Raw genomic sequence first — 15,093 nt, 5'->3', positions numbered from 1 at the left:
CACTTCTTCTTTGGCCCAGAATGCTCTCCTCCCCGATCTTTGCACGACTGGCTCCTCTGGCTGCTCGGTCCTCCTGCAAGCATCAGCTCGGGGGGGGGGGGGACCTCTGCTGGAGTCCCGCTCCAGAACCCCCTATCTGCAATGGTTACTCTGTAGCAAATGGCCTTTCTTTTTTTTTTTTTTTTTTTTTTTTTTGAGACAGAGTCTTGCTTTGTTGCTCAGGCTAGAGTGAGTAAGCTCCGACAGGCATTTATCCACACATTTTCTCTAGTTCTTCACATTCTCACCTGTATCCACGAAATGGCAACTGTGAGCAGGAGTTACGTAAAATTCAGAAGGTTTTAGGCACCCCTCTGCCAAATGGATCTTTCTCTTCATTGAAAATCCCCTTGCCCCACAAACGACCATGTGAATGAACCGGGGGGCAGGATGCCTGCCTGGACAAATAAACCAGCCGTGGCATCAGCCTAGCTCACAGCAACCTCAATCTCCTGGGCTCAAGCGATCCTTCTGCCTCAGCCTCCCAAGTAGTTGGGACTACAGGCAAACGCCACCATGCCTGGCTAATTTTTTCTCTCTATATATTAGTTGGCCAATTAATTTCTTTCTATTTATAGTAGAGACAGGGTCTCGCTCTTGCTCAGGCTGGTTTCGAACTCCTGACCTCGAGCAATCCGCCCACCTCGGCCTCCCAGAGTGCTAGGATTACAGGCGTGAGCCACCGCACCGGGCTCTTTTTTTTTTTTTTTTTTTCATTTTCTTAGCACTATCTGAAAATAGTTATTTTTCTTATTCGTTGTCTTTTTCCTCCCTGTTAAATGCCAGCTCCATGAGATCAGAAACTTTGCTGTCCCTCTCCATTGCCGTGCTCCCAGAATGCAGGCTCCAGGTGACGTGGCACCTGGGAATTGGAATGAGTGCTGTGGACTGATGTGGGATGGATGTGGGCCACCTTCCCTGCCTCTGCGTGGCCTTCTCGTCCCGTCCCTGGCCAACCAGAACCTGCCCAGTTGTTCTACCTCCTTGAGCTCCATCACATGCAAACTCTCAAGGCCCCTCATGCTGATGCCAGTCCAGGGTAGTTAGCTTTCGTACTCTAACAGGCTGGAGGGCCTTCCTCTCCTACCAGCAGGGGAAGAGCATGACTTTGAGCAAAGTAACGAAATTCCCTGAGCTTCCTCTCTGCTTGGAGTATGCTCTGTCCATGGAGCGGGCACACAGAGTGGGCTTAATGGCCTCCTGGGTTTCACAGTGGATTTGCACCTCTATAGTGCCTTGTCCCCCTCCTGGCCTCTCCTGCCCCCAGGACACAGCTTCTGAGTAGGTCCTGAAAGAGGTGTCAGTAGCATCCAACATTAATCCCTCCTCAGCCTGGCCTGGCTTGGGCACTCCACCGACATGCTCCCTTCTGTTTTCTTGTCACCTGGAAAAGGAAGAGGGCACAGCTGATTCACAGAGGTGCCATGAGGGGGAACCAGTCATGTCAGGAGTGCTGGCAAGAGGGCGTGGCATTGATTTGGAGGCAGAGTTTGGCTTGTCGAGGACATGTCTGTTGCTGGTTGGCAGTGCTGGGCACCTGGGAGAACGGGATCCACGGGGCTTCACGCTTCTGTGCCTTCGTGAGATGGTGGCGGGATGGGGACAAGACTCCCTGCTCCTTGCCTCATGTGTCACTGGCATAAATACAGAAATGGGGGAGATCTTGTCACAGTGGGGCAGGCAGGGGAAAGGAGTTGGGTGATGGGAATGTTAGTTAATTCGGAATCGTTGTCAGAAACTGTACACGTCTCTGCGGCCTTTTCACTTGCAGGGTGTGCCCAGCACGTGGCAGAGGCAGGGTGACTCGGTGGCTGGGGACCCAAACCCTTAGAGCACATGTCGATTCTTGGGAGTAAAGAGGGGGTGGGGTGACATATAGTATACTGATGTGACTTGATTAATACTGAATATTTTTAAAAGTTAGTGTTGTTGTGGTAATGGAGATTATTTCCAAACCTTAAGATATAAAATCCCCTATTCTGCTGCGTCCTTGTGTGTCTCCAGGTAGTAGCGCCTGTCCCCAAAACTTTGTTGCAGTCATTGTGAATTTTTTTTTTTTTTAAGGAGCAAATATAGCTCTGTTTGGCTTCCGGCTGCAGTGGAGATTTCTGCCAAGATTTGCGGCACGCAGCTGAAATATGTTTTGTATTTTATGAGCTTTGGCTCATCATGGAATTAAATAGCACTAATTACATGAATATAGACCAGCAAGGGAGACAACTGTTCACTTCCTGATTTTCCCTGGAATTGACAAAGAAAGGGAGAAAGTAGAAGGGCCAGGGGGCTTGGGGCGAGAGGGCTCCCGTGGGCGTCGGACGGCAGCCGAAGTGCTGCCACTTGGCTGAGATGCCCCAGGAGCCACTGTTTGATGGAATCACAGCTTCCTCGGGGGAAGGCTCTGTGAGCTGGAGGGCTGGTGGTGTGGCCGGGCTGGAGAGCAGGTTCGGGCCGCTGGGGGGGCGTTGGCAGGAGCTGTCTGTGGGGCGCGGCCAGGCCTTTCGGGACTGGATAGTAACTAAAGAGACACGGACTCCCAGGGACCTGACAGCTGGACTTCCAACTTGGTTTTCCCCAAACCCTGCATTTACTATCGTTTCCAAACCTACTGACTTTTTTTTTCCAGTTGGAAAAGTCTAGTCAGAGGTTTCACCAGCAGTCTGAGGAAGGGAGATTCCACGTCTCTTTCTTCCTTGCTAAGGATAGGGAACGAAGTGGGTCTGATCACACAGGCAGAATCAGCTTGTCGAGGGGTGTAAATGAAGCCCTCGGGCAGGTGGGGGCGTTCCCCTGCTGGCCCTGCAGCCAGCTGTCCTGCTGGGGATAGAGGTCCCCGAGGCCAAAAGGAGACCCTTTCCCTGAAGGATCAACTCGCTTGTCAGGCTCGATGAAAGGGACCAACGCCTGAGCTGCAAAGCGTGTCCTACCCCTTGGTCCTTCTTACTGTGAGAGAGAAAATGACTCCAAGGAGAGCGATTTAGGCCCACTTAGCAGGTGAGCACCCCAGTTCTCCCAGGGCAGGCTGTGGAGGTCAACCCTCGTGGGCACTCCTGCGGCTCCCTGCAGTTTAGGCTTACACAGCTAAAAAGGCAACTTAAGCAAAGATGCAGAGGATCTCAAGAGAGAAGCACCAGCATTTTGTCTTCCAGTAAACACTGCCCTGGGTGTTGTGGGCACCACCATGAATGGTGGCTCTGCCGAGCATGGCTGTCTGTGACACTCTCCCAACATCAGCGATGGTATGTTCTGTGAAGCCTAAAATGCTTCACTCTCCCTTCTCCTGGATCTAGCCCAAGAAGAAACTTGCTGACCACCCTATTTCCAGAAACACCATTTTACAGATGGGAAAATTGAGGTATCAAGAAAGAAGGGCAGTCATGTAGCAAGACAGTGGCCAGTGAGAACGACCGTTTCTGACACCTGTAGTATCCTTGGCTGTGGCAATTTGAGAAGAGGAGGCTTTTGTGGGTGACATTGGCCGAGGCACGAATGGCTATGAGCTGAGAACATCCTCCCTCCTCCCCTGACCTGGGAAGGAGGGCAGAGAGAGCAAGGGGCCTGTTTGGGTGGGGACCACTGGGTGTGGCTTTGCTCACTGGGGCCAGGTGGAGAAGCTGGAGACGCTGGGAGGGCTGCAGGATTTTCTGGCTGAAAATCAGTCAGCTAAGTAAGCCCAGGCTGCATGCATGAGACTGGGCTGCCTGGAAAGGTGACCATGCCCAGCATGTGGTGGGCCCCAAGCCCCTTCTCTGTGACCCAAATGTCCACCCAGGTCTTGGGGCAGCAAAAGTGACAGCAAAGGTATCCCTTCATTTCTTCACCTCCAGAGGCCGATAGGGGCCCTCTGAAGCCTGGGAGCCAGCACCGTGGACAGACTGCGGACAGGGGGTTCCTCATGGGCTGGGGTGGGACATGGCGGCCCCCTTGGTGCCACACTGTGCCATTTTGCAGAGCAAGTCTCCACCTGCAGCATCTGACCCCGAATTCCTGGCCAGCCTGTTTCTTTAAATGAGACTCTGGAAAGAAGTTTGGGATTCTGTTCTCCCTATCCCAGGCTGCTATTGAGAGTGTTGTGTTTTTAGAGCCTCCCAGTGAGGCTTGGAGTAAAGAGAGTCATTGCCTAGCGACTCCCCCGCTTGCTGGGAGGCGCAGTGCCTGGAATATCAAGGCCGCCTCCCGGCAATAATAGAGTTTCATCTAGGGCTGCCTGGGCTCTGCTGGGAGCAGCAGACTTGGCCAGGGAAAGGTAGTCCTGCACCCTGGGAGAGCACCCTCCAGGCCAGGGACGGGAGGCCTGGGGAAGGGGCAGGAGGGAGGGCGTGGAAACCGCAGATAGACGCCTCAGAGGTCCAGCTGGGACCTAATCTCTGAATGGAGTGGCTTACAGACTCACCCTCCTGCCAGGCTTCTCCCAGGCCCGGTCCAAAGGCTCTGTCCATGGTAATCGCTTTTCTGCAGCAGCCCCTTTAATAAACCGGGAAGTGAGGATTAAGGAAGCCCCGTGTAGCTGAGCTTGGTGCTGAATTTCCCTGGGACCGGGGCTGGTTGCCTGGCGGCGCTGGGACTCTAAGTCTGTTCCTGGCTCCCCAGTGGCCCCCTCCTCCCTGTCCTTTCCACCCTCCTCCGGCCCTTCCCTCATCCCCAATTTCATGCTTCCCATTGTTCAGAAGAAGAGAAGCATGAGTGAGAAGGCGGCTGGACTGCTGCACCCGGACGCAGGCTGGGCTCCGGCTGGGCTGACCCTGCTCAGGCCCCACCTGCACCTGCACCTGCCCAGAGCCACTGGGGTGACCTTCTCTTGGGAAGACAGTTGCTTTGACTTGATTTTACCCCCTAGTGGTAGTGACGGGTTGCGCTGGGACAGCTGTACTCTCTGGCTCTTTTCCTTTCATGAATGTGGCACTCATTTCTGGGACAGCGACTCAGGGGAGGGGTGGCAGTGAAGGCCAGGATGTGGCTGGAATGAGGTGGACAAGCACATGGGGCTGGCCATCATGGGCACCGGGCTGCAGCCAGATGCATCATTGGACCATAGATGGAGCACATAAATATAACCCCTTCCCCCCAAAAACAATTCCTGGCTCCCACTTCCAGAAACCAAGAGTTTGAAATTCAAAAATGCAGACAGGAAAAAATGCCGATTACTTACTGAAGGTGTTATTCCGAATGCATAGATTTACAGGTTGGAGTAGGAACCTAATAAAAGCATGTGTCCATTTTGCTAATTTGGATCAACGAGTATCCAGTGTTTCTTGGCTGAAGTAGAAAGAAATCCTGGAGGTGTCCCCAAGTCTCCTCACTGCCCTCAGCTGTACACACACTGCCTCCCTGGCCGCTGAGAACCATAGAAGTTTCTTCTATCCTGTAGACATTGGTGTGGTTGTCTCCTCTCTCTCTGAGCTTGGCACCGTCAGAGCTTCATCACAGTGGTGTTTTCTTTCTTGTCCCGTGTGGATCTTCCTGGCTGGTGGGTGGATCCTTCTGTCCGAGGCTTCACCATCCCCTAGGGCCTCAGAGTCCTCGTTATCCAGCGAAAGGAAGAGAAGACACACTTTCTTCCCTGCTTTGGCATGGGAAGGTGGCCACGACACTCTCACCATTCACATGATCACGCTGGATACCAGGCAGAAATGCAGAGGCTGGGAAATGTCATCATAGCTGGTGGTCACGTCTCACCAACAACCTCACGCCAACAGCCTCATGCACGGGGAAGCGCTTATTTTTGGTGGAGAATTACCATGTTTCCCTGAAAATAAGACCTACCTGTAAAATAAGCCCTAGCAGGATTTCTAAGCATTTGCGCAATATAAGCCCTACCCCGAAAATAAGACCTAGTGACGGGCGTGGCTACGCAGCGTATCTGCACAACCCATGCATTTCATGGAGGAGCGGTAAAGAAGACAAGCAGCCCTTCTCATCTGCCCCATGAGAGCTCTATTGCTCGACATGAGAGATTGGGGCCAATGGTTCTAAAGGAAATAGAGTCGAGAAAAATTCAGGATGGAATTGGGGTCTGGAGAGTTATGATGATGTTCCAGAAGAAGACCACTTAACTCTATTTGAATAAGTGTAGATTGTTGTACCGTACTTAAAAAAAATAACACATGAAAACATGAAACACATGAAACACATGAAAATAAGCCCTAGGGTGTCTTCTTGAGGAAAAATAAATATAAGACCCTGCCTTATTTGGGGGGAAACACGGTAGCTGCCTGACCCCTGACTTACCTGCACAGTAGAGATGAAGTTACCTATTGCATGACGTTGCAGGAAGGACTAAGGGAGATGATGAAGTTCTTGTTTCTGTAGGGGCTGGGAAGACAGAGTTCTGCAGAGGTTGCTGGTGGGACAGCTAAAGGGTCCTCTAAGGAGCCCCTCAGCCACTGGAGAGCAAGGGCACTGCTTTCTGCTTTGGGGTATCGGCACCCCTTGCACCCAGCTCAGAACATCTCACGCGCTGCGGTGGTTGGCTGAATGAACTTGCATGCCGACTCCGAGCAACTCCTGTCTTCCGCGTCGTCTAAGTTTTCCTTCCCGCAGTGTGTTTTCAGGCTCAGCTCCTTCTGCTCAGAGGGGTCCTCACAGATTGACTTTGCCGAGTGGGACGGTGAGTCCCAAAGGCCAATTTGCAGACACAGGTGACTTGCTATGATATTCCAGTGGGTAGACCCACCGGCCTCGCTGTAAATCATGTATGAAAGATGTAGTTTCTCTGATGCATTTAAACTCATGTTTTAAAAGGATGAAATTGAGTATTTCAAGTATTTATAAGCCCTGGATGAGAGCAGGGCAAAACCAGCTTTTTTAGTGTGGTCCCTGCTTGAGCTGGGTGGCTCAGCACCAAGATTGACTCTAGAAGTGATCCCAGCTGCCATCTCATATACTTTGCTGTGGAGTGCTCATTCATTCATTCATGTGCTCCCAAACATCTCTTACATACCCTCTGTGTGCCGGGCTCTGGGCTTGGAACTGGCGAGAAGAATGGTGAAACATGATCCCTGTCCTCAAGGAGCTTCTATTTTTAAGGGAGGCAGCATCAAGGGACGATTATAACATAATTTGTAAAACGTGAGACTAGTGGCACTGGTTCCTGTGCTAATCCAGTGCCGTGATCAGAAGCCTTCACCTGGAGAGTGGGTCCGACTCAGACACGGGCATAAACAGGTGGAAGCTTCCCAAGCGGCCGGCGCAGCTCTCACGGCAAATGCTGGGCAGATGGGAGCACTGTATTTGACCAGGAAAGTTGGAGCACACACACGTGCGCACACACACATGCACACACCCCCAAACCGCAGCTGGGAGAATGCCTCACTGTTTGTAAAAGCATAGTTCATCTCTGTGGGCAGCAGGGCACAGAAATCTCTTTGGCTTCCCACCTACTCCCACGGAAGAATTGTCTATTAGAATGTGGTGAGAAACACTATTGTACTCTTTAAAAAAAAATTATTTCAGAATATTACGGGTACAAACGTTTTGGTTACATAAATTGCTTTTGTACCGTTTGAGTCAAGGTTATAAGTGTGCGCATGCCCTAGATAGTGTGCACTGTCCCCGTTGGGTGTGGATTTACCCGTCCCCTTCTTTCTCTCTGGTACTCTTTTGGATTTTTCTGCGTATGGGTTAGGAGTCTCTCATTAACAAGTGCCAGAAAACTAAACCCAAACTGGTTTCCACAAAAGGGGAAATTCCTTTGGCTCTTGTACCTGGAAAGTACAGGCATAGAGCTGGCTTCAGGGCATGCGCTTTAGTCATTTGTCTGTGTCACGTGGACCTGGGACCCAGGACCCTGCATCCTTTGGCTTAGTTCTGCTCTCCACAGTGCTTTGGCTTCGTTCCCCCAAGCTCCTCTCTCCCCCTCCCACCCCTGCGGTTACAAGGTGGCACCAGCACTTCTCTGCCCTGTGCCTCTCCAACGTCACATCTGGGGGAAGAGCTGGAACTTTCTCCCCCGGCATTCCCACCCAAAGCCTACTGCTTCTCCCAGATGTGATTCAACCCGTTACTCATCCCCGAATCCATCCCAGTAATCTCCCACCCCGGCTCTGTGTTGATTGATGAAGGCCCCGGGTCTCTGAACCAGAGGTGGAGTCAATTCCACTGGAAGTTTTTGGGTTGAGAGAGTGGAAGTGGCAGATCCCCAGAGGATAAGTGAACAATAGGAAAAACAGCACACGTGCACTATTTTTAATGGTGTCTTTCAAAAGTTTTTGACTATTACTGTATCAGTCAGGGTTCTTCAGAGAAAACAGAACCAATAGGATATACTTATATATAAAATATATGTGTGTGTACATATATATGGAGGGAGGGAGGGAGGGAGGGAGAGAGACAGATTTAAGGAATTGACTCACATCATTATGGAGGTGCCAAGTCCAAAATCTGTAGGGCAGGCTAATAGACGGGAGACTTGGAGAAGCGACAGTGTTGCAGTCCAAGTCTGGAGGCCATCTGCTGGTGGGATGCCTCTTGCTCAGGGGAGGTCAGTCTTACGTTCCATCCAGGCCTTCGACTGATTAGATGAGGCCCACCCATGTTGTAGAGGGCTGTCCGCTTTCCTCAAAGTCTAGTGATTTCAGTGTTAACCTTATCCAAAAATACCCTCACAGAAACATTCAGAATAATGTTTGACCAAATATCTGGGCATTGTGGCCTGGGTAAGTTGACAAATAAAAACTGTCACAGTGACCAACAGTAAGGAATGCATTTACATCACTCTCAATACATACATATATCAATATATTAGATGAAACAAAAGTCTCACTAAGCCATGCTTATTTTTTCTACCTGGCATACGAATTTTTAAAATATTTTATTTCATTAAAAACACATGTGACCCACCTAATTCATGGTGGGTTGTGACTTGAATTTTGAAACACCATGCTAGAATACATTTTTTTGAAAATCCTATTACCCTATACCAAAAGGTCTGAGAACCAGGACTCTGTCCAGAGGGTTAGGAAACATACTCTGAATAATCGAATGAGACCCGAATAGCTCTCCAAGTCCCAACGTGACTGGGTGTGACCTCAGCCAAGACCCATACCCCTCTTGTGCCTCAGTTTCCCTAACTGTAAAGGGAGTTACATACATTTCATCTGTCTAATAGAATTGTCATGAAAAGTAAAATCAGAACAAGGTACTATCTGGGAAAACACTTTGTAAACTCTAAAGTAATTTGTGAGGTAATTGCTATTTTAAAATATTCTGTAATAACTTTCTTCTCTACCACTCAGGAATCTGAGAGGATGGTGCTATTTCATGGAAATGAGTTTGAGCTCTTTAAAACTTGCTGCATAAAACAAAGACAGCCCCAATTTCTTTAATCAAAATGATTATCAGCTTCTAAAAATGAGTCCCACCTCCCCTGAGACGACGAGGAATTAAAATCTGATTTCAAAGAGGGGAAAACTGCAGTGTGCATTTGGGTTTGGTTCAGGGCCTTTCGTTCTCCTGCCTTTTGTCCACTCCACAGTGACTCCTTCAGGGTGATTTTGGGGGTGACTTGGTCCCATTCCTTGCCTTTAAGAGTCAGAGTTGGGCTGATAGTTACCTCTAGAACTTTATTTTGAAACCAGCTAAATGGTGACTTGAGCGTGAAATGGTTGGTAGGATCTGAAATTGGGGTGGGGGTTTCCTAGTTGGGGTCCCTGCTCACAAGGGTTGGTGTCTTGGGAGGAAAACCCCTCTGGAAGCTCCAGCTCTGGCAGACTGGAGCAGCCTTAGGCAGCCCCGGTGGTGGGGCACCGGGGACTGGCAGCTCCGCCTACCTGGGGTCCCAAGCTAGGGGGGAGGGTGGCCACCGGGTCACCTCTGGGGTGGTGCCTGGTGGGGTCTTTGGTGAGGCCAGCTGGAGCCCACATCCTTGCTTTCCCCCTTTCTCTCCCTTTTCTCTCTTATTTGTTTTCTAATCAGCCCCTTTCGTGGTGCATAAATGAGAGGCAGGTTATTCCCATCACACGTTATTGTTTCTGTGGGTCCCCCTCCTCTCCGGGCGCAGTAATTTCACCGTCCCCACACGAGGATGATGAGTGTTTGAGATGCATAACTGTGTCTCATTTCAGCGCCTAACAGGAGATGGAGAATGAGCCGTGGCACCTTTCTGCTCAGTAAATTCATAATTACAGGCTTCCTCGTCTCGCCTCTCGCAGGCTGGGCACTGCTGGTTGGCTCTGGATCCGTGCACAGGAAGGCGGGCCGTGGGGTAGGCACGCTTTCCAGTGCGTGGCAGGCTCCGACACAGGGACTGCGGAAAGTTCCCTCCAGAAGGGTTGGTGGCGGAGCCCCGACCTGCACCTGCCTGTCTGGAAGGGGGATGACCAGCCCTGCTGGAATTTGGTTGTTGGCAGAGACGTTTCGAGAGCCGTGTCAGCCAGCAGAGCATATGGTGCCCAAAGAGCAAACCCTCCCAGACAAAGGCCGGGAACAGATGCTGGTGGCTTCAGATAAAGTCAGGAGAGAGGCCCGGTTGGTGGAAAGAGTGCGGGCCAGGCAGTGAGAGACCCCAGCTTACCCTCATCGTGTCTTTAACTCACTGTGTGACCTCCTGCAATTGCATTCGACCTCTCTGGATTTCAAGTTCCTTGTCTCTAAAATCAGGGATTGGGAATCACTGAGCTGGATTATCTCTTTCAGATCAAAAACTTTTAGATTCTTCTCTGATATTTGGATTTGCACAGGCAATTCCAGATGAACCATCTTGACTTCTCCTCACTCCTGTTGAGACGTGCCACTAGGTCCCACCTCATTATCATAATCCGAATCCTATTTCAGTCTTGCCAATAATGACACCACCACCGACTGTCATTAATAAGCACTTCCTGTGGTCCAGACAGAGCCCTCGTGCCAGGCGCCTTTACTCATTAACACTTTTAGAGGTAAGTAATGGTACCCACCAGGCAGTTGTTATCTGCCCGCTTATGCCCTGTGGCTGAGAGGGGCTTTGGCTTCCTCCTGATACTGGGAAGTGATGTCTTGAGATTTCTGTGTTTGGGTGAATTCAAAAGGGCTTCCAAGTGTCCTATATTCTGGGCTCTGGAATTTCTGGCTTTGCACTGAGACAAACCCGGGTTTCAATCCCCATTCTGCCATTTATTAGCCAGTGTCCTTGCATAGCTGAAGTTTCCTTACCTGGAAACTGGGTGAGACAGTGCTGACTCCAGGGGACGCTGCGATGATTGGTGAGGCAATCCATGTGAAAGCGTTTGCCTGGGACCCAGGGTGCAGTGAGTGCTCCACAAATACTGCTCTTTCCCCTCGCCTCCCCCCCTGCCCATCAAGAAATAGCTATGGCGCCTCCACTGTGTGCTGCGCAGGGTCCTGGCACGGCGGACGCACAAGAGCAAGACAGAGGAGCCCTGCCCTTGCAGAGCTCACAGACCCCCGCCCCACGCTCCCCTTTGGCAGAGGCGGAGGCTGAGCAGGAAGAAAGCTGGGGGCTCCTCTCTGGGGCCTTTGCACATTCCCATTTCTTCCCTCAGCACAGTGTGTTCTAGTCTCAGCCTCCCAGCGACATCCTGACGAGCCTGTGCCTCTCTGCTGCCAGCCTTATCTTCCGCTGATTCCTTCACGAGCCGTCTTCTCCAGACACACTCTTCCTGGTTCCATATGCCCCTGCTTTTGCCGTGCGGACCCTCTCCAGAGAGGCCTTTCCCCTCCAGCCGTGCCTGTCCTCTCCAAGTTCACTGCCCAGCCCAAATCCGTCCCCACCCCAAGGCCCCCTGAAGCCTGCTCCTGCTTTCTTACCCCAAGGCAGCCGTCCCCGTTCTGCATAGGCACTTCCGGAGCGCCCTATTGTACGGCACCCAACTCCCCACCGTGTGCAATCATTTGGGTTCTGGTGGGATCTACTGCACAACCTCAAGTCCTTTGAGGACTCAGTCCCTGGGTCCTGCAGCGCCCTGCACGTTTTGTGTGTGATCTGAGCAAATATTTGCCATGTGGATGAGTGACCAAGGCCATTGGCTTCTAGGACTGCTGTTGCTGGGGGTTTGCTCCATCCGCCACCCTGCCTCTTCTGGTATTTATTCGACAAGACCTGTGCTTTTCATCGGGGTTTTGGCTGACAATGTAAAGTCTTTATTTTGTTTTCTTCCTTCTGCTCTTGGCTTCCATCTAACCTAGTGATCTCTCCCTGCTGGGGAGTTTTCTATTGCTTTGTGGTCTACCTTTGTTTAGTCCTCATTTCTGAGAGGTTTGGGGGTGAAGGAGAGAGATTCCCCAGAGCGGAGATGCCCCCAAACAAGATGTGGGCAATTCCTACCCCGATTTCTCCCAAGCTGGAAAAACCACGAAGCTGTCTACTGGAGACGCACACAGAAAGCATCTTGAATGGAAACCAAGGAGACCCTTAGGACGGAAAGCGATTTTGTACTGTAGGGAGTTATTGATATATTTATCTGCTTGACCACTTCGTAAAGCATTTTTTCTTTCCCTTTAATGAAAATCTCTCAGAGGAGGTCCCACTATGGGAGACAGCCAAATCTGCCTTGTTAAAATGACATTAGGGCTCAGAGCCGGGCAGTGTACCCAGGGGACCTGGTTGCTGCCTCAGCGTGAAGGGGTTGAGGACGTGGGTTTTTAATTTGGCAGAGGAAAAGCTTCCCCTGCAAGAGGTACAGACACAGAGGGCACAGGTGGCAGCTGTAACGGACAGGGGTCACCTTTCACTCTTCTGCTGCCTGCAACAGGAACCGAGATACAGCCCCTCTGTGTGAGGCCGGGGGAAATGGAAATGATTTAGCAGTTAAGGATGAACTTACACTAGTTGGGTTGGAAGCCACCTCTACCTCTTTTAGGTGTGCAAGTTACGTATAATAACTTCCCTAAGCCCCTGTTCCTTAGCTATAAAATGGGAATAAAAAATAGTGCATACTTCCAAGGCCTGCAAGTCAGGGTCCTAGCGGCAATAGGTAGCATACATAGATTTGGTCCTTTGAGCAAAGGTTAGTAAAGGGACTCTTCAAAAATGTGTGGTTCCTTAAGAGGCAGTGCAGTTTGGGGTGACAGTAACAGTGAGGCCCTGGCTACCACCTCTAGGCCAGATGGGGGCTGGCGGGAGGTGGGTCACAGATCCTAGAGCCAGGAGGCCGTGTGCAGAGGCCTGCTGGAGAGAACTGTGGAGCGAGTCACCCCGCCTCCTGTCCTCCCGCCCTCTCCGCCTCCCTCCAGTCTTTAGCTGGTGGCACCTAATGAGGCTGATGTATGGTCCGTACAGGTCAGCCTCGCAGGCACAGGGAAGGGTGGGTGGGGAGCTGGTGGGGAGCTGAAAGGCGCCCAGCACTGAAGGGTTGGCTAAGAGGACATGAGACGGTCTCTGGAAGGTGCTGGACAGTCTCGGACACAAATCCAGGCACTCGGGCAGTGGCTGTAGATCATCATCATTGTTATTATTGCCATTATCATTATCATCATCACTGCTATTACTACTGACATGTCCCTCCTGGGGTGGCTGCCACCCAGCTCTGACTGTCTCACATGCCGTGGTGGGGGCTGGCTCAGTCGGCCTCCAGTGCCCCCAGTGCCCCCCAGCGCCCCCCAGCAACCCCCAGTGTGCTCTGTTCCTTGTGCACCGAGCGCTTTGAGAGTCCAGCCAGACAGCCATGGGGTGAAACGGAGGCGCTGCCCTCGCTACCCAGTGTCAGTCACAGTCTTTCCTCTCTCCTGCAGGGGAGACTGCACTCCTGAGTCCTGGCCCTCCGAGGGCACAGCCGCGCCCGAGTGCTGCTCTGCCGCCAGGACCGTCTCTGCAATGAAAGCCATGCCCTGGAACTGGACCTGCCTGCTGTCCCACCTGCTCATGGTGGGGATGGGCTCCTCCACGCTGCTCTCCCGGCAGCCGTCCCCGCCGTCCCAGAAGCGGTCTTTTGTCACTTTCCGAGGGGAGCCCGCCGAGGGCTTCAACCACCTGGTGGTGGACGAGAGGACAGGACACATTTACTTGGGGGCCGTCAACCGGATTTACAAGCTCTCCAGTGACCTGAAGGTCTTGGTGACCCACCAGACAGGGCCAGATGAGGACAACCCCAAGTGCTACCCGCCCCGCCTCGTCCAGACCTGCAGCGAGCCCCTGACCACCACCAATAACGTCAACAAGATGCTCCTCATAGACTACAAGGAGAACAGGCTGATTGCGTGCGGGAGCCTGTACCAGGGCATCTGCAAGCTGCTGCGGCTGGAGGACCTCTTCAAGCTGGGGGAGCCCTTCCACAAGAAGGAGCACTACCTGTCCGGCGTCAACGAGAGTGGCTCGGTCTTCGGCGTGATCGTCTCCTACAGCAACCTGGACGACAAGCTCTTCATCGCCACGGCGGTGGACGGGAAGCCCGAGTACTTCCCTACCATCTCCAGCCGGAAGCTGACCAAGAACTCGGAGGCAGACGGCATGTTCGCTTATGTCTTCCATGACGAGTTTGTGGCCTCGATGATCAAGATCCCTTCGGACACCTTCACCGTCATCCCTGACTTTGATATCTACTACGTCTATGGTTTCAGCAGTGGTAACTTTGTCTACTTTCTAACCCTTCAGCCTGAGATGGTGTCTCCCCCAGGCTCCACCACCAAGGAGCAGGTCTACACGTCCAAGCTCGTGAGGCTGTGCAAGGAGGACACGGCCTTCAACTCCTACGTGGAGGTGCCCATCGGCTGTGAGCGCAGCGGGGTGGAGTACCGCCTGCTGCAGGCCGCCTACCTGTCCAAAGCTGGGGCCGTGCTTGGCCGGACCCTTGGGGTCCGTCCAGACGATGACCTGCTCTTCACTGTCTTCTCCAAGGGCCAGAAGCGCAAGATGAAATCCCTGGACGAGTCGGCCCTGTGCATCTTCATCTTGAAGCAGATCAACGACCGCATTAAGGAGCGGCTGCAGTCCTGCTACCGGGGTGAGGGCACGCTGGACCTGGCCTGGCTCAAGGTCAAGGACATCCCCTGCAGCAGTGCGGTGAGTGGAGGGGGCCAGCGGGCTGGGGTGGTGGGGTGTGGAGGATGAGGACCCGAGCCTTGCAGCGTCTGTGGGGTGTGTGTCACCCATCCCCTTTTGTACATGAGACGAGTATAGCCCGGCCC

General features: G+C 52.2%; 1 protein-coding gene across 1 annotated transcript in view; it reads left to right on the top strand.

The window, feature by feature from the left end:
- Positions 1-15,093, top strand: part of PLXNA4 (plexin A4) — a 424,461-nt gene that overhangs the window by 47,348 nt on the left and 362,020 nt on the right. Inside the window, exon 2 of the mRNA XM_012739739.3 lies at positions 13,702-14,968. Within this exon, the coding sequence (XP_012595193.1) occupies positions 13,784-14,968 (1,185 nt within the window). The 5' untranslated portion in view covers positions 13,702-13,783. The remainder of the gene's footprint in view (positions 1-13,701; positions 14,969-15,093) is intronic.

This window comes from Microcebus murinus, chromosome 9 (genome assembly GCF_040939455.1).
Source record: "Microcebus murinus isolate Inina chromosome 9, M.murinus_Inina_mat1.0, whole genome shotgun sequence".
Lineage (NCBI taxonomy): Eukaryota > Metazoa > Chordata > Mammalia > Primates > Cheirogaleidae > Microcebus > Microcebus murinus.
The sequence above is the reverse complement of the archived record's forward strand: the minus strand, read 5'-3'. Positions and strand labels throughout refer to the sequence as shown.